Source organism: Notamacropus eugenii, chromosome 7, assembly GCF_028372415.1.
Source record: "Notamacropus eugenii isolate mMacEug1 chromosome 7, mMacEug1.pri_v2, whole genome shotgun sequence".
NCBI lineage: Eukaryota > Metazoa > Chordata > Mammalia > Diprotodontia > Macropodidae > Notamacropus > Notamacropus eugenii.
The window spans coordinates 21850151-21875755 of NC_092878.1; the positions used below are offsets into that span (position 1 = coordinate 21850151).

The following is a 25605-nucleotide window of genomic DNA, read 5'->3' on the forward strand; positions in this document are numbered from 1 at the left end:
GAAAGGCTTTAAATGTCTCCAAAGGAGGTTGTACTTGATTCTGAAAGCAGTGGGGAGACTTTAACCCCAGAGGTGAAAATTTTTTCGGAGGCAATTACAAGAATCTTTTTTTTATATCAGCGTGAATATTTTAATATTAGGTGATGGGATATCTACCTCTCCATCATTCCAACTCATGTAAGAATGACTGAAACTTGAGGTCAAGCCCTTTGCAGATATTAAGTGGCCAAGACAAAACAAAAACAAGGACAAAATGAGGAGAGGTTTCGAATTTTCTCCTCATCTAAACTATCTGAGCAATGACTGAGCTTTCTTTACCAGGATCCATAGCTTATCATTCTTGAGACACTTTAGTGTAGTTTAAAAAAAAATATTGGAGAAATCAGAAGAGACCTAGGGTTCAAACCTCAGCCTTCAACACCCTGAACATGAGCAATTCACTTAACCACTCTCAGTTTCCTCACCTGTAAAATGGGTTCAAGTTCTGCTAGTACCTATCTCAAGTACTGCTTGTGAAAATCAAATGAGGAAATGTAACTAAAGCCTTTTTTTAAATCTTTCAGTAATACATCAGATTAGTCACTATTGTTGTTATCGTTAATATTTTAAAGAGGAAGAGAAAATACAGAGACGGTCAATTTGATTTATTTTGGACCTCTTTAAGTAGGCCCAGGTCTCCTTCAGTTAAGTCCTTTAAAAGAACAGAAATATGATAGTGTTTAGTTTTTACTATCAAGGTAAAATATTGGTTAATTAGGCTTTATTTTTACATTCTAGCTTTTCAGACTCAGACTTATATCCTTCAAGAAATGGTTATGCGAATAAATTACTTCTGATTTCCTCGTGGCAAAAGACTGAATACTTGCTACTGTCTAAATTAGCTACCTAAGATGTCCTATATTTCTTTCTAGTTATTTTTTCATTGTTTTCATAGAAATTATGCACTATACAGTTTTAAAATCATGTTTGTAAAAATACATTTTCACCTTGCTTCCAGAGATGACATTGTTAGATATTTATAAAAAATCAGATGGAATGTAATTACTATAGTTTGACAGACTCAAATTAATGCTACCTTATGGTGTTTTAAGATCCCTGGGAGGAAAAAAAGTTCCATTTTATAGAACTGGAGGATTTTTTTCCCCTACAGATATAAAATAAAAAGCGAGTTGTGATTAAGTAATGCTATCAGAATAGAAAATATCTCTGAGTTTCAAATGAAATTATTATTTGAATTCATCTAGACTTGAAATTCTATTTTAATAACGCTTAAGATCATAGATTTGGAGTTTGAAGGGACCGTAATCTTTATCTACTGCAACCCACAATCCACTCATTTTGCATCCTGAGGCCCTGAGAATTGGTGATTTTGCCCAAGGTTACAAAGACAGAAAGTGACAACTGGGATTTTAATCCAAGTCCTCTGATTTTCTAATTGCTTAGCAGGTATATAGAGCATTTAAGTATCCAGGGAACTATAGCTAATTAACTTCACTGTACTTCCTTGAAGGTGAGGATTTGCTTTGGTGACTCCCAGGAGCACCAGGAGGAACCTAAGGTTAAAGGGTAAACCATAACCTCCCAATTTTATCATTTACTCCAGAGACCTCGGTTAGACCTAAGTTAACCTTAACTCCACCACTGATTTATGACCTTGGGTCATTCATTGTAGCTTTGATTGTGAAAGGGAAGTACCTTCCTTATCTATGTCAGGTGCTGGGTCCTACAAGAGACCTCTCCTTAGATTTTCCCCCAGTTGCTATTACCCTAACACTCTTGAAATTATCTTGAATATAATTTGTATTTTCTCATCATACTTCCCTCCCCTTAGTCTGATGTAAGGTCCTTAAGGGTAAGGACTGATCTGTCTTCGCACCAGGCCCATGGCCTAACACGCAGCAGGTAGATATGTTTATTAAATTGAATTGAACTTTCCAATTGTTAAGAGAAAAAAAGCACCAACTTTATAAGCAGTTATCCTGTCTTCTCCTTCAGGCCAGATTTGCATCATCACCGCCTTCATCTCGATAGGTTGTATATTGTTTTAAAGCTGATTTTTCCCCCAAACAATAATAATTATTTTTATCATTATTATTTAACTGATTTTGTATTTGGTGTTTACTGAGTTCTTTACATATATTATCTCCTCTGATCCTCATAACCCTATGAGAAAGGTGTATTTTAATCCCATTTCACTGATGTAAAAACTGAGGTTCAGATAGGTACAATGCGTTAGTGGCATGTTGTCATATAGCTAGTACTGAGGGAGAGGATTTAAATCCCAGGCTTCCTGATTTCCAAGTCCAGAGCTCTCTTCACTAGGCCACAGGGCCTCTCCAAATTACCAAAGGAATGAATTAATTAATGGCTAAAGAAGAAGTCACTAGGCTATCTGTACAAAATTGGCTCAGTTATTCTAGTCATGTCTGACTCTTAGTGACCTCATTTGAGGTTTTCTTGGCAAAGATAGTGGAGTGGTTTGTCATTCCCTTCTCCAAGTCATTTTGCAGATAAGGAACCTGAGGCAAACAGAATTAAGTGACCTGCCCAGGGTCATACAACAAGTAAGTGTCTGAGATCCGATTTGAACGGAAAAAGATGAGTTTTGTGACTCCAGGCCCAGTGCTCTATCCATTGCACCACCTGGCTGCCCAGCTGTATTATGTGAGTGAACTTATAGGAGAATTTCTATCATTCAGCCCTGTCACTTTAGGGCATTTAGATTCAATTGTAAGACATTTTCTTAAGCTAAGTGTGGACAATTTTGTTTTTTCTAAGTAACTCTACAAGTACAGTTGAAATGAAAGAATGGTCCATAAAAGAATGACCAAATGTGGCTGTTGGACTAAGAGCTGGGGATATGGGGAAACGTATGACTTGGAGAGGACAAGTGGAAGGAACATGATTATTTGGAGAGTGGTCCTATATTTTCCCTAAACATATTTCAGAAACAAAAGTCCATAGGTAGTAAATTTAAGCAAACAAAATTAAAAAACAAGACAGGAAGTATTCACAATGTTAATATTAACAACCTGGCTGTTTCCTGCTTTGGGATTTACCTCATGACCCAAATCCTAATACATTATATGAGAATAAATAAAAGTGTGGGCCCCCTCAAGATTGATGGCTCTTTATGTCAGCCTTCTTTAAGCTAAATGAAACATTCAGTTGACTTGAATGAGTTTTTTCAAAAACTATTTGCTATCTATATAGGAGTGATTGTCAAACACTGAAAACATAAAATAATTTAATTAAAAATAAATCAATCAAAACTATTTGCTACTTACCTCCCTATAAGATCACACCCCAAATGTTCTATGGTTTGCCCTCGTGAAGTTTGAGATTCTTATCCTGTTCTGAAATGTCTTATCTATTATTGAACATCGTAGCAGTTGCTCCACCTTCAGAAATGCAGGGGCTGAGTTCAAATTTTTCCTCAGACACTTGGTAGCTGTGTGATAGTAAGTCATTTAAGCTCTCAGCCTTAATTTCCTCATCTGTAAAATGGAGATGATAATAGCCCCTACATTCCCAGAGTTTTTATAAAGCCCAAATGAGATAAAACACCCTGCACACCTTAAAAGACCATGTAAGGGTTATTTATTTCAGTTGTATCCAATTTCTATGACCCCATTTGGGGTTTTCTTGGCAAAGATACTGGAATGGTTCGCCATGTTCTTCTCTAGGTCATTTTACAAATGAGAAAACTGAGGCAAATAGGTTTATGTGACTTGCCCAAGGTCACACGGCTTGTAGGTCATATTTGAACTCAGGTCCTCCTGACTCCAGGGCTGGCTTTGTATGTCATATAAGTGTTAACCATTGTTATGTATTATTCAAAATATAAATAGCCTTAACCATATAAAAGGAATGTTAATAATTAGATCCATGGTCTTGACCCAATCTGTAGCCTTGGGTAAAAGAAAAGAATTTCTTGTTTAAGGCATGGACTGTTGAATCTCCCCTGCTTTAAGTAATAAATAAGCTTAAAAGGACATTATAAACATGTCGGCAGCATTGAGTGATCTTTAAGTATATCACAAAAAAAGACTGAAGGTTTCCACCACAGTCAAAACTGGTGATAAATTGCTTTGCATCCCCATCTGCACCCAGCTGGTCTGATTGTGGATGTAACAACTTTACAGACTGGTCTGTTGGTCTCTTGAGGTCTTTGGTGTGTTTTTCTAAAGCCAGAATAAAACATCACCTTCTGCCCTGGCCTCAGTAAGCAGGCTTTCTCAAGTGAGCTGAGCTATTGCCAGCAATCATGTCTGACCCTTGGTCTAGTTCATGAAATTGACTTCTCTTGGAATGGAATCTAAAAGTGGGTTGGTTGCTAGACTAAAGATAAGGGAAAGCAAGCCCATTGTAGACCGTTCCAGGTCAGCAGACTTGAGGTGACAGACTTGGGCTGAAACAGGGGAAGATGAGCTGGCCCAATTTTCGTAGAAAACCCTGCCAACAGATTACTTTGAAAGACAGAAGTGTCAAGTGCAAAGTGTCAGGCCTGCCTTCATTCTGCCAGCATGGATGTAGAGTCCTGCACCAGTGGGTTTCAGGTGCAGGGCACAGATGGGAAGTAGGGAAAGGTCATTAACAAGATGGAGGAGTTTGAGTAAGTAGAGCAAGAAAAAGTGTGACTCCAAAAGCCGTTTGTCCCATCAGTGGGTCTTTGAGCTAGAAGGGACCTGAAGTAATGATCTAATCAACCCCTCTTGCCTTTTGACAGAGCTAGACCGAAGCCCACCTGACCAGTTAAAAGACATCCAGAGAGAATCTGTAGCACAGCTAACCTGTAAAATAATACTAACATGGATGATTTAGTTATCTCAAATGTCACCATCAGTCTGATGAAAGGGATGATGGAATGAGTAACTTCTCTAATAGTCTTTTGAAGTAAAGCAGGACAAACAGCGAATGGGAAATTGAAGTGGAAAGGGTGCTAGATTTGGAGTCAAAAGACCTGGGTTCAGATGTTTGCCCTACTGCTTTCTAGTGTTGTCACTGCATCACTCTGTGCCTCAGTTTCCTCATCTGTAAAGTGAAGGAGTAGAACAAGATGGCCTTTAAACTCCCTCCCGGCTCTTCATCTGTGATTCTGACACAGGACCTAGCACAGAGTAAGCACTTAATACATGCTTATTTTCTGTATACGATATATCTATGTGGTATAATAGATGGAGTTTTTGTAGTTTCTACTGTTCAATAATAGACTTTTTTTGTCTGTACTGGATCTGTGTAAGGAGCTCTCCATGAGGAAGGGACTGACACCAGAGAAAATGGGGTAGTAAGAGATTTTAAGGTAAGCAAGAGGCAGTAAGGGAATTCATTGGCCAGGATCACACAGCAAGTATGTGTCAGGGGCAGGACTAGAAACCAGGTCTTTTGGGTACAGTGAGGCTGGCCCTCTGTTTCCTACCTCTAGCTGCCTTTCAACACTCAGCTTCTAATAAAGCAGTAGGGGGCTTGCTGCATGCACATTTTGAAATCCATGTTGGTATGGCGATGTTGGGTGGTTTTTTGTTTGCCTCACATGTAACATTTTATTTGTCTAGTAAGGACTTCAGCAACGCTGACAGCTGCACACACACACACACACACACGCACACACACACAGAAGAGAGCACAAGGTACTCTCAGATATCATCTTGCACTGGCCTTAGGATGGCCTGTTAGTTCAAGACCTAAAAATAAACACCTATTAATCACCTAATGGCAACACTGGTTGACTTGACTGCAGGGAGGGGACCTCAGCCTAACCTCATTCAATAGCTTGTCTCATGTTTTCTGTCACCCAGAATGAAGCGGTTTGCAGCCAGGAATTCCTTTCAAAGAAGACAGAAATAAGCTTAACTAAATGTTTAAAATAATCTCAGTCCCTCCTCTCAACACTGAGATATCACTTTAAAGGGAAAGAAACCAAACCACCCCAGTCACCCAGGGCAGGACCAGGCAGGGCCTCCAAGAATTTCTTTCCTTTGTCTTCCTTTTAATCGAAAAACAATCAGAAGGGAACTCACTCCTGGAAGTCCTTATCTTCATAAAATTTTGCTAATGACTCCTGTTAAGTTAAATAAGGTGGCTGTGGAACTCTCTAACGGAAACAGTTAGAGGGTCACCTTCTGACCACAGGCTTTGCAAATAATACAGATGGAAGGACCCCTGTGGGGCTGAGCTGGGAATGTTTATATACCCACACTTGGTCCTGAAGTCTCTCCGGAAAGTTGAGCCTCCAGTCTAGTTTTAAAGGTCCTTTTTGAATGGCAAACATGCCTCCAGAGGGATATTGGGAAGTTTGTAAAAATCTGACATTTGACATTTTTGGCCCTTTCATTTGGGTACATACCACCAAATAAGCATTCATCTTTCTCTAAAGCAAGGAGGGTTCTTCATCTGGGGGCCATAGACTCCAAAAGGGCCCGTGAATAAATTGGGAGGGGAGGGGAGGTGGAAATCTGTGAATTTGATTTTTAAAATATTTTGATAGATATATTTTAGTATAATACATTTTCCTTGTAACCCAATGTGTTTATGTATTTAAACACATTCTTCTGAGAAAGGTTCCAGAGGAGGAGAAAAAGTTAAGAACCCTTCCTTTAGAGGCAGCATAGTATATTTAAAAGAGGAGAGGCCTGGGAATCAGGAAGACCTGGGTTCAGATCCTTCCTCTTATACACACTGACTGTGAAGCCATAGGAAATCTCAGGCAACTGCCTCAGATTAGAAATTTCAGAGTATTTTCCAGTCACTGGAAAAGAGTTTGGCTCCTGCTTCTGATGGCTACTAGCTGTATGATCACGTTCAAGTCAGAGAACCTCTCAGTCTACCCCATCCCAATCCTCCAGTTCTCTGAGAACGTAAGTTAGAGATAAATTGATGAGCTACAATTGCTGAAAACATCCCTATCAAGTTTCCTACGTCAAAATCACCGATACTGACAAATGCTGTTGGGGGAGGGATATATCTATATTGACAGCAGTTAGAGCCCACACACATGCACATATCCATCCATACATATAGACACACATACATATATATACATGCATATGTTTCTATATATTCATAAACCTATTTATACATATATAGGCTTATATATATACCTATATATGTGTGTATATGTATGTATTATCTGTTTCTTTATGTTACTGTGGATTTTTTGACCTTCCACAAAGATTTATAGCTCCAATGACTTTTATTTCCCTAAATGCAGAGTGTCTTGATCTGGAATATTTGAGCCGTGGCTTATAGGGAGTGTTACCTTCTTACAGGACTCTTTATGTTGGGTAGATATGAATGTGCTCCATGCTCATGCACCCTGTTGTTTCAGGACACCAGGTGCACTGTTCTACCGGTCTTCTTGGTGTCCCAATGGGTGCAGAGAGGGCAGGATCCTCATCTTCTCAGATTCTTTTCAAAGATAGAAGAAATCGTTGAGTGAAGTACAGAGATTCATTGTGCTGTTAGTCCATCCTGCTTGTTCATTCCAACCCTTTCAGATTCCTGGCTTATTTTTACCATTAAAAAAAAATGACCTTCAGCCTTGAATTTCTTAAAATCTTCTTCAATTAGGATCATAGATTTAGTATTAGAAGGTACCTCAGAGGTTATTTACTCTAATCTCTAAATTTTGCAAATAGGGAAACTGAGAGAGACTTGCCCAAGGTCACACAACTAGGAAGTAGATCTGCAGACCCATCAAGTCCTCTGACTTGCAGTATTCTTCCCATTTCACCACATGACCTCCCTCCTTTCTGGTGCCCAGTGTGAACACCTGCTTCATTATACCCAGGAAAATGAGACTTGGTCACCTTTCTATAAAGGCAGCCTTTGGTAATGATTACTATACCGACGTCCTGTTGTGCATCGACTTTTAGAGAGTCCAGCTTCAGTTCCCCAATCCTCCCCAGCCCCAGGTTTTCAGTCTTCATGTTTGACAGGTGGTCTCTACATGGCAACAGTTAATGCCGTCACAGGGTCAGAGCCTTCCTAGCTTCTTCTTGCCAGAGTGTGTAAATATTCGTTTTAAAATATTCAGGTCTCTCTCCCTTTTTGAATGCTGGAACCATCTATTAGAAACATGAACTATTACACTTGGCAAGAGTCTTCAAAATGCTTTCGATCTAACAGGAAATGCTTTTAAGATGGTATAATGAAACCTCACTTCATTGCCCTGAATTATGTCTGTGCGCATAGCCTTTCTTAGGTTTATGACCTAGGGCCTAAAAAGCAAAAACATGCACCATATTAACTTGTCATTAAATACAGGAACCTATGCTTAAACAAAATGAAGATTATGCGCAAAATCACTGGCGCTCACCAGGGTTCTCCCTTGACTTTAACTGAGAAAGCATGTTTCTCTGCTCGCCCATGAAGCCTACCAGGCTTCCTTGAAAGGGCAGCAATGGAAATACCCGATGCCCTTTGCCCACCTCTTTCCTCCAGAAAGCATTTGCCTGGGAACTCAGATTCTTCATCACGTTTTCCATAGTTTGTTCAGGATTCCCTTAGCAAATGGCTTTCTTCACTTAATTCTTCATCACTAGTACCATATTTACTCTGTCCTGTTGGGCACATTTCCAACCCTGCTGCTACAAATGGACACATTCATGGAAAGATATAGAAATAGAAAATAACTCCCATCCTCTCAGATTAGATTCTACAGTCTAGCGGAAGTTTATGTCAATTGTGGATTTATATAATGAGACCAGTAATGTTAAGAGACGGGCTTTATACCTCACTTTTTTTTATTAATCCTTTTGTCATCATCACCAGAACAATCAGATTTGTACCTGCTTTACAAGTTAGAGAAACTGAGAAACAAAGAGGGGAGAATGATATGTCAGTTAGCATATTGATAACCAAATTTAGGGTTTAATTTTTTTTTTTAACTTGAATTGTTTCCTGGGCTAGTTTAGAGTAGCAAGGACCCATCACATGTTTAGGAGATCCGAACTCAACAAACATTTGTTAAGCAATTATCCAATGAAGTAGATAAGGCATTGTGTAGACATTGAGAGATATAGAAATTTAAAAGAAATAGCCTTGAAATACCTTAATATTTTACAGTAGAGTACAACTTTGCACAGTGAAGTAAATACAATGTCTTTTAAGACATGACAGTGCTAATATTTTAATAGTCCTTGTAGCCAAACAAGTCATTCTTATAATGTAAAATTCTTAAAAGAAAAAATCGAATAATATCACCTAATAGAGAGCTTCCTGAGGGACACCTACCTATCTCAAAAGGTCCTCAGGGTGCTAGGAAACTAACTGGTTTTATTTTTAGTATCTGTCAGCTGAGACACTTGAAGGTACTTGAAAATGAGTTGAACCTGTTTCTAACGTGCCAGTATTGGAATTTGTTTAACACTGCACTGTTACATTTATTATGCACTGGCTCATTTTGAGTGGAGTGTTTGGATAACTTACTGCATCAAATAAGCAATTTCAGGAGCGCAGAGCTAAGTTATCACTCCTGGAGCTTGAAGAATGAGCCTTAGGCCATTTTGGATCTCAAAAGAAAACAAGTATTAAAATGAGTGTTTTTGAATAAGTAAATGGAGATAAATGTTGGTTATCACTGAACTCAGTGCTGTATCTCCTTCCTTAATTCTTAGAATCCGAGGAATCAACTTAGTCTCATTTTCCTTAATTCTCTGTTCCTGAGAAGGCCTTTTCACTGTCTTAAATTCTAGACTTCATTCAGAAGCCTCTTCTTCCAACTCTAATGTGCAATTTAGCGTAAGGTCTTTAAAAACTCAGAATTTAATATCCATGTGACTTAAAAGGCCTCGTTAATTATTCTAGAAGACACACAGACTCCCAACAAGAATCACGCATGGGAACTGCCTTAGAAACAATTTCATTTGCACTTGTATTTTTTCAGTATGCCTGAAAAAATAAATTTAGGTCAGATAGCTCAGAAGAGAAAATCGTGCTCCATCATGGAACAGAATAGTTAGCACATGTGGTTCATGAAAGACACATCTAAGAGCATTTGTTTGTTGAGGTTGTTTTTTTAATGTGTCATACACAAATAAAGTTCTCTTTAGTATCTCTTCTGTCATCTTAAACACCTTAAGGTATTTGGAAGGAGAGGAAGAAATAAAACAGATGAACCTGCTGAGATGTGGCCAAAAACAGTACCTCATTCTGATGGATGTTTTTATAACCTTATCTCTTAGATAAAGACTACCGTAAACATAGGCTTACCTAAGTGATGATTGTACTCCAAGAGGGCTAGAGTGGCCCGTACCTTGTGATTGGCCCCTCAGGTCTTATGTCCCTTTGCACACTCAGGCCAGCCAATCCATGGTGCCGCTTTCACCAGGACTGCTCCTAGAAGTAACCACGTTTTTAACACTCCACTTAATTTATACCATATCATCCTGGAAAGCACACCGGCAAAGCTTCCAAGGATTCCATCTTCAAAAGGTTTCAACTTGGCACCCATTCCTTGATGGCGTACCTTCTCACTTCTAGAATCACCTTACATTTGCTGATTGATAGGTCTCCTGACAACAGTTCCCTGAGAATTTCTTTTTCAATTCAAAACTGAGCCCGAGGAATATTTGCCCACATTTTCCACATCTTGACTATTGTTTCAAAGCAAAGTGAGAAAACCTTAGATTTTCATTTTTTCTTAAAAGCCAAGTGAACACAAAGTAATATTTTTATCACCTACTTCCTGACTTCCTAACCCTTTTCCTGCCTCTAGTCTCTTCCCCCACACCCCAATCCAACGTTTGCTTTCATGGATCTTTTGAATTAGTGACTTCTGTTCTTGGACCGGGTTGACTAACTGAAGAGATTTTGCATCTAATGAAATGTTTATTCTGAGAAAGGAGAAATATTTATTGCACCATTTAGAACAAGTTGGGAGCTGACATACCTGTGGCACCATGTCCCACTTAGGTTAGTGATAGATTTATAGCCCAGACATGTATCAGCCGTAATCCCTTTAGTCATCTGACTTTGCCAAAGATAAAAATTCCAATGATTTTTTATTTTCACCCGACTTGCATATGTCCAACAACCATAAATCTCTTTATGCCTTGAAAAGAGCTCCTAATTGAACTCTGGGTAACCTCAGAGAAGGTAGCCCAGGAATTACAAATGAGGATCCTTTTCAACTACATTTCAAAAAAGTACCTTTTTCCCTATGTTGGTTTTTCAGGCAGTGTAGTGGGAAATCTTGGAAAAGCAATGAATCAGTCATGCATCTGTGATATGTACTGGAGATGTGGCAAGAGTGAAATAATCCCTACCCTTAGGGAGTTTATATTCTAGTGAACGGGGGAGACTTTGGTGTGCTCAAGCATGTTTATGTGTACATGCATGCAAGCATGGATATGTACGTGTCTATACGTATATTCATAATATATAAAAAGTCAATACAAAGTACTTCGGGAAGAGAGGATGCTAGAAGGCGGAGCTAGTGGGGGAGGGAGGAAGGATCCAAAGGAATTCATGTGCTTGAGCTGTATCAAAGAAGGGATTTAAGGATCCCAAGAGGTGGAAGTGAAGAAGTACATTCCAGGCACGGTAGACATTCATTGGAAAGACAGAAGTGGAAACGGACTGTTGTGTATGTGGAATGGCAAGTAGGACAGTATGGCTGGATCACAGAGTAGATGTCATTCAGCTATCTATTATGTATTTTTTAAGGACCTACTAGGTGTCAGACTAAGGCATTTACTATACTAAGCTTTGGGAATGCAAAGAAAGGCATGCAAAGGAATTGTGTATAAAAACACTGGAAAGGAAGAAAAATAGATCTGAACTTTTAGAAACAAGAAAATTGAGTTTGTCTCAATAGTGTATGTCCCCAAAAGTAAGCCATAGCGCTGCAAGTCTGGTCATTTCTACCATAACCTTTTGACATTCAGGGGACATTAATGCAAGATTCTGGGGACTTGCTGTCTTTTACTTTGAATCCATTACCTAGTTCATTTTCTTTACCAATCACACATTTCTTAAGGGATAACTTTTACATTTACTATTCCCTGTGCACATCCATGGTAATACGTTATGGCCAACTTGCACCCACCATTTGTCTCTCTGTTACCCTATGAGGCATCTATAGATTTGATTCTTTGGCCATCGTGTTATTCATAAGTCACAGACATATAGTTACCAGGAGAATATCTGTATTGGTGGGGAGGGGTCATTTATGTCAGGAAACAGCCTAGGATTGCTGAAAGTCATGTGCAGTTTTCCAAAAATTATCAAGCCCACTCTTCTCATCTTCCTCCTCCTATGTGTTACCCATCTGTGATGCCTTTGTACCACTAGATAAGCCCAAAGGAATCGCCATGCAAATGCACCTTATTATCTGGGCAATAGACATCCCTTTATCTATTTGTATTTTCTTGTGTTAGGCCATTCCTTTTGATCTCATTGAATAGGCCCTGTGAAATCTGGGGACTTGATGCAGGGAACTCAATGTCATATACAGTCAGGAGAATCTGGATGACTTTACTATCTATTAGGAATTCTTCTTAATTTGAATCCTGACATCCTTTATACCTCTGGTGAGCATATCTTGGTGTGTTTTACGTCTTGCTTGATATTGTTAGCCGAAGGTTCTTTAATGAAACTATCTCTGTGGTATGATCTTTCAGAGAATCTCACATCATCTTAACTAGTCATGGTGGTTACCTTTTTGATAGCATACCTTTTTCAAGTTTTTGCTCTACCAAATCAGCACTAACAAACAACAGGACCTTGTTTTCTCTATACCTTTCCGTTAATTGTGTGATGATGATCTGCTACTGAAACTGGCCAAAAGCCTGCCTCTTCCTTTCTCTTGGAGTTAGTAAGACTTGGATTGAGCTTCTACCTCTGTGGCCATGAATGACCTACTTAACCTCTCATATTTGGAGAAAACTGTCTAAAAACACAGTTTCTCAATCTGAAACCAAAGGTTCAGGCCAAAAGTGAAAACCCAAACTAACAAACCTTGATTGGCTTAGATGGGGGGGGGGGGAACACGAGTGTCCCCAGACCACATGTGACCTCTTTTAGGTCCTTGGCTGTGACCCTTTGACTGAGTCCAAGTTTTACAGAACAAATCCTTTTATTAAGGCTATTTGTTCTGTGAAGTTTGGGTTCTGTCAAAGGGGCGCATTTGAGGACCTAGAGAGCCACTTGTGGCCTTTAGGCCACCAAACAAGACCCCTTAATAAAAGAATTTGTTCTATAAAAGTTGGACTCAGTCCACAGGCCATACTCGAGGAACTAGAAGGCCACATGTGGCTTTGGTAATGCTTTAGTATCCTCCTCTTCCAAGAGGATGAAAAGTGAATCCTTCAGTATTTTCAAAATTGTGTCACTTTGGATTCCTTCTGTCCAAACATACCTCATCCAACCAGCCACTCTTCCCAATGTCACCTTTTCAAATCCTTTCTTCTACTTCTTCAAATAGTAAATCAGGTACCCAGATATTGAATCCAACTATGATGATTCCACAGTCCCGGATGATAAGACTTTAGAAACATAAGCAGACCTGTTAACATCTATTTGCTTTCCTTCCTACTAATTTCCTGCCAAGGTTTCTGCAGGCTCACTGATCAACAGATAGACTTCAAGGCTTCACAATCTATCTCATCAGTGCACGTTCTCCCTCTGCTGAGGCAGGTCACACTACCTTTCTGTGCCTTAGTAGTAGGACTTCTTGAGTGACTGTAGTTTAAAATACAAATGTATTACCTGGTGACCAATCTTTAGCTAATGTGCCTCTGTGAACTTGGCCCTCAAACAAGAAACATCAAGTTCACTACCAGTCACATAAGCAAAACCTTTCAGGCTGGTACAACCTACCTAGGCAGTTATATCCACTCGGTGGATGAGGTGCTGGAGCTGGAGTCAGAAAACCTGAGTTCAAATTTGGCCCCAGACACTTAGCTGTGTGACCCTAGGCGAGTCACATCACCTCTGTTTACTCAATTGTCCTCATCTGTAAATGGCAATAATAATACCATCTACCTCCCAGGGCTGTCTTGAGGATCAAGTGAGATAATTCTAAAGCTCTTAGCACTTTGCCTGGCACATAGTAAGCGTTATATAAACATTAGCTATTGCCATCATATTATTAACAGACCTTTCACTCTATCAGTAAAGCACTTGAAAACCCACAGTCACCTCCACACTATGATAAAGGACCAGGGCAGGGATTGAGTATTCTTTAGTATTAGGTTTATATATAAAACATATATCTATATGAATGTATAGATGCGTGTGTTTAAGATGCATTTAGAAATAAACATACATATGCATATCTTTCAATACCCAGGCTCTAAGAATTTATACTTATAAATAGAGTTCTTCAGATTTTTCCATTTGGAAACACAAACCAAGCATAAAGGCTAACCTAGCCAACCAAGATATTTTACTTTTTTATTTGCAGATTCCAGGAGACAGAATACATCATATCTAGAATTAAATTGACCATAGTGCCAGAATTTTATAGTGCTTGTTATTATTATGATGAGAATTGCGAATATATTGTTATTTTATATGCATTTGCATATGGGCTTAGATATACGTACTTTACATGTAAACATGGGCAAACACATTTTAGTAGGGGACTCTTGGATGGAAGAGTTATTTACAGCTCTGTCCTGGAACACATACAGCAGTGATTAACAAGTATATAGTCAATCTACAACAAACAGATTAAAACTAAATAAACGATGTAAAAGTTTATTTTAAAACAATTACAGCATGTTGTGCGCTTCTCCTGAGCTGTGTGTTTGAAAATGCATTCTTCATAAAAACCACATGCAAGGCTTTTTGATGGGGATATAATCGACTCCCCAAAGCCACATGCCTGCACACATCTTTAGAAGTTAACCCAGACCCCACACAGATGTTCCAGTTTTTTTCAGATAGCTCTTTACTCCTCCTCCTCCCTCCCCACCTACCCTGGGGGCTGAGTTTATTGTTGGCTTAGTAATTGAGAGAACCCATTGGGAAGTCAACTGAGTGTTGGATTTAGAGTTAGGAAGACCTCCTGAACAAGTGACACCACCTCTCTGTGCCTCAGTTTCCTCCTTTGTAAAATGATATTTGTGTCAAAGCTCTCTGCAAATCTCAAACTAAGTAAATCCCACCTTTTTTTTTGGTATAAAGAACTCCCAGTGAGAAAATTCCCTCCCCTAAAGCCTATCAACCCCTGATCTGCAACTTAAAGTCTTAGAGAGTTGCCTAGGTCATTGAGGGGGTTAAGTGACCTGCCCTGTCTGGGCATTACAGTCCATGTGTCAAAGATGGTCTTCCCTTATGTGAGACTTGCTCTCTCTCCTTTATCCAGCAATACCTCTTATCATCATACTGATTAATTATTATTGCTATTGGTTTTGTTACCTCATTATCTTCCTCTTTTTCAATGGATTTCAAATAGAAATTTCATATCACTAGCCTGCTATTAAATTTCTGCATTAAAATGACTTTTTCTATAGTTTAATAATAACTACTCATTGTTATGATGTTAAAAATGAGAAACCCTGAGAAATTCCAATTCTACTGATAGGACTCCAACAAATTTTTTATATTGTTATTGAATAAGGTCACCTGTTCGCAGGAAACAAAAGTTGAAAATTCATTCCTATCCAACTCCAAATCCAGCAATTAAAAAAATCGCATCTTATTGGCACCAGCTGGATTTATACAGCAGAACTTAGTAAGTACATCATAAGGGCTCTTTAGACTTTTTCTGAAGCCAGCATCAATTCTCATCATGGCAAAATAGTAAATAATCTCTCTTGTCTCATTTCAATGGGCTTCTCGACAGCCTGCTTCCATTTAAATAGGCCCATTTATTTAATAGTGTACAGGAATTTGTGTAGTGCTTCAAGGTTTACAAAGGCCATCCTCAAAGTAGCCCTATAAATGGGTAGTGCAAATTTTATCCCCATTTTGTCGATAGGGATGCTGCGGTTCAGAGAAAGTGAAATGACTGGGTCAACGTCATGTATGTTGTCAGTGAAAGAGTGAGTACTTGAGTCCAAGTCTTCTGAGTCCCTGAACCCAACGTTTTTTCTATGATACCATGTCTCCTCTGTGTGAACTCCCTGTCTGAGTAAATGAGTCACCTGCTCTTTGAGGTTGGGTTGCCAAAAAGAAAATATGACCCTTTCTGAATTGAAACAAAAGAAATACTGTTTAGGGAATCATCTGTAGAGAATTCACGGGCAAAGAAAATGAATGTGACATTCTTATGACGTGAAGACGCCTGAAATATTTTCAGAGCAATGACTGGGCTTTTGGACCCTAAGAATCATATTATGGGGGAAGGGGGAATAGTCCACATCTTTAGCTTCTCCCATCTGTTTGTTACCATTTGTACAACCAGGTTACAGCAGAGCTCTGGATTTACTCTTTCCCTAATGTTTAGATTTCCCTCCATAATTTTTGAACTCTTTCCCGGTAAAAAATAATTCCTCTTATCTTCATCCAGTAATTCCTAAACTTCAGCTCTCGCTACCTGTTTTCCAAGTGGCATAAACCTGTTCCCTCACATTTAATCATATATATTCCTTTGGCTTGAAATTCAAATTGCCTTTCCAAAAAAAAAACTTTCTCACAATAATAATATTCCTACATGGAATAGATACATAATAAACTACTCCAGTATGAAGCCTGCTGACTTCCTATTCCTGAAGCTGATTCTTTGTGGACTAATGGACCATTGAATGACATAATATATTAGCTTGTGTATGTCCCTTCATTCCTCTGGGCCTCAGATCTCCTAATTTGTTAAATGGAGGGAATACTAACTTCTCATTTATCCTTTCAAGGAGTCATAAAATAATAGTAGTTCCATTTATATGGACCAGGAGGGAAATGAAGGTAAATTTGTTTATATTATAACTAATAAAATGTTAAGGGACCTTTTCTGAGGTTCTGAGCCCAATGTGTAGGCCCCTCACCCTCAGATTATGTGGACTTGAGTAGAGAAAAAGCTTGAATTGAGTGATGTACCTTGCTTGTAGCACAGATTTTGGGGGATGCATGGCCCATATCTACGAGTCTGGTCACAGAACCAGTCTGTATCAGGCTAGGCCTTCCTGCCCCCTAATCCAGCTCTCCATAAACGAAACTGCACTGCCTCTCATATATTAGAAAAATCTCATCTATCTGGAACTCTTAGGGAATGTATCGTGCTGAACAGCTGAGAATTTAAAGTACAACTTTTTAAAAAATAATAATTTAACCATTTGGGATGGAAATCTTCCTATACTACGTCACTTCTTTCGTTCTTAAACAAGGTGCACTTAACTTAACCTTTTCTTGTGGGCTTGGGATCATCGTTATGAATTTGTGCTGGGATTTCTGTGCTATATAAAGTTCCTTGAGGGTGGGGAGTGGTCATTTTTTTTAATCTTTCAATCCTATCTTGCATTCAGTCAGCGTGCAATAAATGCTTGTTGGATTTAATGAAACTGTAATGCAATAAGGCACTGATGGCCTTTTGAGGAATGTAGGGTTACCGCATGTGACCCCAGGCCAATGTGCTTCTTGTTTTCATGTGTGCTTTTCCTAGTTCTTCTACATTTTCCCTTGCTGTCTTATAGTGCTCAATACACAACAAGTGCTTAGAAGTGTATGTAGAATAAGAGGAGTGGCCTCTAAGCAAAAAGACTTATGGACATGGCTGAATATCATGGCCAAATGTGTGCGTGGACTTTGTGAAGGGTTTTGCCTCCTGAGAGGCTTTTCTTTGCTTATTTATTTATTGTGAGCTGTGTTCCTGGTAAGTGAGCTTGCCATGGAGCTGAATCCAGGGTAGGTGAACTGTTACTTATACATTGGTTGATCAAATGAGGTATTTATAAAACACTTAGTACAGTGCCTGGTACGTAGTGTTATTCAGTCGTTTTCCCTTGTGTCCAACTTTTTGTGACTCATTTGTGGTTTTCTTAGCAAAAATAATTGAGTGACTTGCCATTTCCTTCTCCAGCTCATTTGGGAGATGAGGAAATTGAAGCAAACAGGGTTAAGTGACTTGCCCAGGGTCACACAGCTAGTAAGTGTCTCAGGCCAAATTTTAACTCAGGTCTTTCTTTCTCCATTCCCAGCACTCTATCCACTGGCTCTCCTTGCCGCTGGCACAAAGTAGTCGCTTAGTAAGTCTTGATCCCATCCCCTAAGTGTCTATTTCTGTCATTATTTATTTTTGCAGATGTGGCTACAGAGGTCAATGAGTAATGAACAGTTTTTTTCCATGTTACGTGGGGAAATTGTTTGAATTGTCCTTACATCCCCTAATCCTTGTTCCTTGTCTCTGGCTCTGCAGAGCTTGGAGCCTCCCTCTCAGAAAGAACCACCTTGTTCCCATGTTACTGCAAAATAAACCTAACCTTGCTTTGTGGACCCTTTCGCATTCAGAATCAAATCTGATTTTCATGGCCCATGGACAGGTGTTTAGTTGTCCAGAGCAGATTCCAGAACATTCCAGGAATGTCACAATGTCTTTATCCCTGACTGCTCTGCTCAAAAGAATCCCACCGAGACAGAGACCACAATTAGCCAAAGTGGAACTTTTGGCTGCATTTGTTTCCCTCAGACAAGGAAAAAGAAATGAGAGGAAGCACCAGACACTTTGGACTCTTTAATCAAATTTCTTTCGGCTCCAGTTTAAAACAAAAGTGCCTAGGAGCTCAAAGAACTCAAAGACTTTGAGTTATTAATTGTGTACATGACATTTCATGATGGAGGCTTTTCACTTTCCCAGGCTAACGTTACTGTTAACTTTCACCTCACCTTTTTCCAAGAGAGGGAGAGGAGAAGGAGAAGGAGAGGGAGGGGGAGAGAGTTTTATTTGTTGTTTTTAGTGAGTTGCGGGCACCTTCCTGGCAAGTGAGATAACTCATTCAGAAGACATTTATATCACAGTCTCAGATAAACAAGAATCTGCAAATTCCATTTTAGAACTTTGATCTCCTTAGCTGCTCTTGAAGCATTTGTAGTGTCATCAGTTCTTGTGTTATCTATACTCAGTAGAAGTACAGATCATCCCTACACTGTTGGGAAACACTGATGTTCCATAAGTACAAGGTTGTTTTCCTCATTCACTCTATTGCTGGGTCTCAGTTTCCTTACAAACATCACTGTTTGCTTTCATTCTTTTTTTAATCAACAAAGAAGGTTGAATATGTCTCCCTGGTCTTTTCAGTCTTGCCTACTGCTGTAAGAGTAACAGGCATTCAGGGGGATAAATTCACTGTCTTCCACCCTTGGGATTCTTGCTAGAGACTGCTTTTCTATCTCTCTAACTCCATACCTATTTGAGACTTGTCTGAAATATTGATTGATAGATAGGTAGGTAGATAGATATAGAGATATAAGTAGATGTATAGATATATGAGAGAGAGAAAGACAGAGGCAGAGAAGGGGGTTGGGGGGGCGACACACTACAGCTGGAGCATCATGTGCCTTTTTATATTCTCCACAAAGTAGGCCCTTCCTCCTAGCTTACAGAACAGAGTTAACTATACAAAGCTGCTCATTACAAGTGACCTTTCCAGAATTAGGTGTGTGGCTGCAAAATTACAGAGAGCCTCCTCTGATTCTTGGGAGCTTGGCGCAAACTCAGAAATGCCTCACCCCGATAGTCAGAAGATTTCAGTCCTCCAACTGCCTTTGCCACTGGGACACGGGAAATTGTAGGAATAGAAAGTTGTTTTAAAAAGTCTATTGCCACACTTTGCCACCTGGTTAAGCATTTAACTCCCTTAACATCTCTGGCCTCCATTTTCATACCTATAATGTCTAAGGGTTAGACGAGATAATGTTTCAATTCAAAAATCTCATTATCTCTCTGTGGATAGAGAGGCCGCTTGGTGTAATAGATAGAAAGCTAGTGCTGAAGCCAAGGAGAACTGAGTTCAAGTCCCCCTCCTCTTCCACATAAAGGGAGTATTAGAGCAAGTCATGTAATCTCTGAGTGTCCCTAGCAATTCTCAGACTAGACCAATTTCAGAGAAAGTGACTTTACATTTTTGCAGAGGGAGTTACCTGACCCAGCACCAAAGAAATCGCAGGTCCAGTCGCTATCTTTATCACTAATGTTAGGGTTATTATTATTCTTTTAAGTTGAAATACACTTCATAGTTGGTGCAAAGCTTTTTAAAGGTGTGATTTCTGTTTTGCCTCACAAGTGATGCAAGCTCTTTAATGTTTTAAAAAAATAAGAGGATGGGGTAGCATGTTTAATGATTATCCTGGTTTGGAAGGGTTTGGGGTGGGGCTAGACATTGTGTTTCCATTGAAGAACCATTTCATGTTCTGTAGCTTATGACACGTTAGTTCACAGAGAGTGCATGGTGTACTTGCTCTCTGAATTGTGGCGATGTGTGTTTTTGTTTTATTAAATCTTTTAAAATACTGGGCTTGCTGTTTACGATTCCCATATATTCTTTGTTCTTTGTGGTGACTGGCTGGAACACATTTTTCCCCTTTGTGAAAATATTAGTGCCTTACTGAGGAACATGACGGTCTCCAGAATGGCTGCATTATAAACCGGTGACTCTTCTGAGCTAATGTTAGGCCTGTTGAATAGAAGAACCTGAGATCGTGTCTCAAAAATGAAAAGTGGATTAATAGTTTTTCAGAAGTTTTGTGCCCTTGTATCCTTCGTGACCACGTTGGAGTTTTCACAGTTAAAGGATGTCAGAATTGCAAGGGACCTTGATGATTGTCTAGTATAATCCATAACCCAAAAAGAATCTCCACTAGAACTCACATGACAAGTCATCATAGAGGCTCTGCTTTGGAGACCTCTAGAGTCGGGCACCCCACTACTTCCCAAGGCAGGCCATTCCACTTTTCAATAGCTCTCAGCATTGGGAAGTTTTTCCTTACATTTAGGAAACTCAGAAATTATTTATTGTCCTGGTTATGTAACCCTTTGTAGAGCACCAGGTACCAAACACCATGTATCCTGGCAACATTCAACCGAATGAGGCAAAGCATTTAGACTACCTGTCTTCAGCAGTGTGTATCCTTGTTTGTAGCTACTTTTTCTCAGGCTTCATTCCTTTCTGTGGCACTGGGCTAAGTTTTCCACTGACCTCAGAAGAGACTCCTTATATGGGACAGACCCATGTAGTATAAAGAAAGTTTTAGGTTCAAGTAGAATACCTCGCCATACACCTTTTTTTAAATTCAGAAAAACAATGAGACTTGGTATCCTAAAATTTCTGGTTTTAAAGAGTTTTAAAAGGTGCTATAGAAAGACCTCAGCCGCTAACTTGCCCCGTCAGAACATTTCCATTGTAGTTCTGCCCCATATGAGTTGAAAGAACCTTTAAAAGTCTTAATTTGCCTTCAAGAAAACTTGGCCACCCTAATGATGTGAGTCCCAAATAAACTGTTACATGACATTCTATTGAACTTGGTCCCGTACATACAGTATCTAACAGCTCATCCTGTACTGTTATTTTTGGCAAGTTCACTATAGCATATAATAAATCAAAGAATAAAAAAGCTTTTTGGCCGAACATTGTTCAGCCTGCTGTTAATGTAGATGACAGAAAGCGGTTCTGTTTTTAGACATCCTTTTACTAACCCAACATTCATAATTTATGATTTCACTGTAAAATTCCTGCAACACTACACCAAAAGTAGTGCTGCCCTGTAATTAAGCACTCTCTGTAGGAAAAACGTGAAACTGATGTGCAAAACATATCTATGTATACAGTGATTGATCGAGATTTCATCTTTATGAACCCAGCCTAAAGGTCTGAACTTCCTGACGGTAGAAGTCTCTGAGACTACTTCCTGAGTTGGCCCGGTGGAGATCAGTCAGTGTTAACAATGTTGGAGGCATTCCTAAGACACTTTTTGGAAACATTGAAAGTGGAAAGTTCCATTAGAAAAGTTTGTCTCTACACTTAACCACCAGGTTGCTTGGACTAAGTCCTTATTTTCTTGATTAGAACATATTATCCAATTCTATTTTGATCACTGATTTATAGATGGAGACTCCCTTAGAAGCCATCTAATCCAACCTCATTTTACAGATAGAGAAACTGATGCCGAAAGAAATGAAATGACTTACCCAAGGTCACACATGTAGTATCAGAGCCAGAATTCAAAGTAAATTTCCTCCAACTCCAAATCCAGCTATTCTCTGCCTCACTTTACTACTGGGCTGGAATGAATTGTTGAAAGGTGAGGTTCTGATACCATTTAAACATCTTAGAGTCTGGAAGAATTGGAGGAGGGACTTTTATCCATATGGACAGTAAAGTCATTGGGAGAACTAAGAATATTTCTACCTTTTTTATTATTTAAAAAACATCTCAGAGTTCTTTTTTTCCTTTATGAAAGAATACAACGAAATACTTTAAAAAAAAATTTGTTTTGGAAAACAAAAATTTGCCTATGTTGACATCTTGCTGTAAAACCCCAGATTAGTGACATGAAGCCAGAAGATGTAACCTGCTTGGGGCAGGGGCTATTTGCCAGGTTTCTATTTATATTTCCAGCACCAGTCACCCGTGACTTTGAACATATCAAGTACTTAATAAGTGCTTGTGGATTTGAATAAAATTCTAGACCTTAGTTTCCCCATCTCTTAAATGTGTACTTCACTTACATCTAACTTTCTGAAATGTAGTTAAGAACAAGTGACAGCATACATTAAATGTTTTAGATTTCTAAGGGAAAAAGGTAAAAATCTAAATAAATCTAAAACATTGATGGTTGAGATCACCTTAATAATATTAATAATTAGAATAGCTAGCACTTTTATAGTGGCTTTAAGTTTTAGGTAGCTAAGATAATTTAATAATTTAATTTTAAAATGTAATAAAATTTATAGAATGTAAGTAGCTTATATAATAACTTTAAGGTTTGCAAAGCACTTTACAAATATCTCAATTTATCCTCACAAACACCTTGTGAGGTCGGTACTCTTATTATCCCCATTTTATAGATGTGGAAACAGACAGGCAGAGATTAGTAAAGTGCCTAAGGCCAGATTTGAACAGCTCCCATATTCTCTATCCACAGGCAGTGGATAGAGCACTGAGCTTCGAATCAAGAAGACCTATCTTCATGAGTTCAAATCCAGCCTCAGATACTTACTAGCTGTGTGACCCTGGGCAAGTCACTTAGCCTCAGTTCATCATTTACAAAACGAGCTGAAGGAAGAAATGACAGAGCACTCCAGCATATCTAAGAAAATCCCAAATGAGGTCAAGAAGTGTCAGATACAACTGAAACAACTCGACAACATACTCTATCCACTGTGCCACCTGGCTTTGTGGAAGTTCAATAACTAAATCCAAATAGGATTTCTAAGAAGAATCTTAAAAATAAAACACTGTAGCCCCCAGAGGTACTCTGTTAAGAATTTTTTAAATTGCTGTGTGACCTTGGACAAATCACTAATGCTCACTGGGCCTTTGTATGAAAATGGACTGGGATGGACCTTGCAGGTGCAGCTCTCATTAATCTGTGATGAATTTTCTTTCTCTAGGTAGTACATAACTATTTAAAATTCATATTCTCTCTCTCTCTCTCTCTCTCTCTCTCTCTCTCTCTCTCTCTCTCTCTCTCTCTCTCTCTCTCTCTCTCTCCCTCCACTGTGTCTGTGTGTGTGTGTCTCTCTCTCTCTTTCATACAGATTTGGTCCTGGATTAGTGATCTATTGGTATGGATTCATTGAGGAGCTGGATTGTAACCGAGAAAGAGGCATCTTACTCAAAGACTGCTTCCCCACCGACCTTGTCACCCTAGGCCAGAGCATAGCCCAGCCCTGATCATCCTGGAAATGACGTGGGGAGGAAGTGGTGAATCCGGAAGCAATTTGACTTTCCCAAAGTATAAACTGCTGGCAACATCTGCCCTGAACTTCAGCTGAACTCTTGCTGCCCTTGGTCACACCAGTACGTCTTCAGACAAATATCAAGAGTTTCTGTTTTGTTTCATCCCTTGTTGATGTGAGCAGCCAAGAACTACAGACATAACCCACTCATTATCAGCATTTCTGTCTCTGTCAAACAGTTGGTTTATAGATAGTCATAATCTTTCTTCCTTCCGGATGGTTTCTCCTTGCCTGTAGAACAAAAGAAAAAATGTGTAGGCTGAAAGGTGTGATTTTCAATTCTCCTCCTGGTTGCAGAATCAGCCCCATTATTATTTTTTTTTCAAAGTTTCCATTCATTTTCTCTCCCTTCTCCTTTTCTCTTCCAATATGCATATAGATAACCAGTATTTTATTAAGGTAAAGGGCAGATGAAGTTCAAAAGGAGAACTTCTTTCCCCTCCTCCACTGAAAAAGCTAACAAATGATGTATGAAAATATGATTTCACTGTTAATTAAAACAGTCCATTGTCATCAGGTGGCACAGGGTACAAGGTGAGGGCTATACTGAGAGGCTACATTGTCCACTCTGAACAGAGTTTCCTGACTTGAGTGGCATTCAGCCAAGATGTGAGCAACATTTTATGTGAATTTCCTCTTTTTTACAGGAACATCTGAACATCAAAAGTGTTTATGGTGATCAATTTCAAATGTATTTTTCAGCACCACAATGACAGTGCATCTACATGACACTGATATGAGAGATTGACTTTGGAAGGGAAGCGACTTAGATCCAATTAGGGGCTCTGTCAAAAGATTTTCTCAAAATATCCTGAGGGAAAACAAATATGTTGTCCAGTGCTTATGAGAATAAAAATAAAAACCAAATTCTGCCCTCTTTCTACTTGCCTCTGTCTGCCTTAATAAGCATAACAACCTATTTGTAGTTCTATATAAATTTTTTAAAACCTTATTACAGTCCCCACAATTGTACTACGGAAGTTGTCTTGTAAGAATTAGACATTTTGAGCTGAGGATGAAATGGATAGACGATCACACAAGAAAAAAACCAAACCAAAAAATCGTTATATGTCTGCGTATTATTTTTAGATGTCATCACTTAAGAGAGGAAAGGACACTCTTCCCTGGTCTGCCCTACTGTTTTCTTCTTTTAATTAGGTACCTTGTAGAGCAGGTTTCATTCTACAAGCAAAATACCAAAAAATGAATTATAACCCTCTTATTTAGAAAATCAAGACCATCCAGTTACAACTGTAGCCTCAGTGAGTAGTCAAGGTGTACCAATTCCCATGATGACAGATTAATTTCTAAGCAGAGCCATTCTTGTAAATATGTTGCTTTGAAAATATTAATTAAAATGTTACTTTTGCAACTGCCTGGAACTCATTTCCATTCCTTGCCTTTTTCCAAGATTAACTCCGGTTTTCCCTTTTACCCTTCTGGTGGAAGTCTTCAGATTATTGTGAACTGTATTGAGAAAGAAAGACCAAGAAAAGAAAGGAAAAGACATGACAGTAAGATTTGTTTGATTGTTTCAAAAAGGCAAAATAAAAAATTTCAGACCCAAACTTCTTTCTCTAATGCAAAGGTCCTTAAGCTGCAATCTGTGAATTTGGGAGGTTTTTTTTGATGTTTTGATAACTGTATTTCCAGTTAAGTGGTTTCCTTTGTAATCCTGTGTAGTTTATTTTATGCATTTAAAAACATTACTGTTGAGAAGGAGTTCATACACTTCACTAGATTACCCATGATCCATGGTCCCAAAATAT

The 25605-nt window shown here is 38.9% G+C and overlaps 1 protein-coding gene across 13 annotated transcripts in view; it reads left to right on the top strand.

Moving 5' to 3' along the window:
* CDIN1 (CDAN1 interacting nuclease 1) overlaps window positions 1–25208 on the top strand; it is a 261023-nt gene extending 235815 nt beyond the window's left edge. For all 13 annotated transcript variants that reach the window (XM_072622894.1, XM_072622895.1, XM_072622905.1 and 10 more), the window contains one exon: window positions 23636–25208. In XM_072622894.1, coding sequence (XP_072478995.1) covers window positions 23636–23771 — 136 coding nt within the window. In that variant the 3' untranslated portion in view covers window positions 23772–25208. The remainder of the gene's footprint in view (window positions 1–23635) is intronic.
* Window positions 25209–25605: the final 397 nt, after the last annotated feature.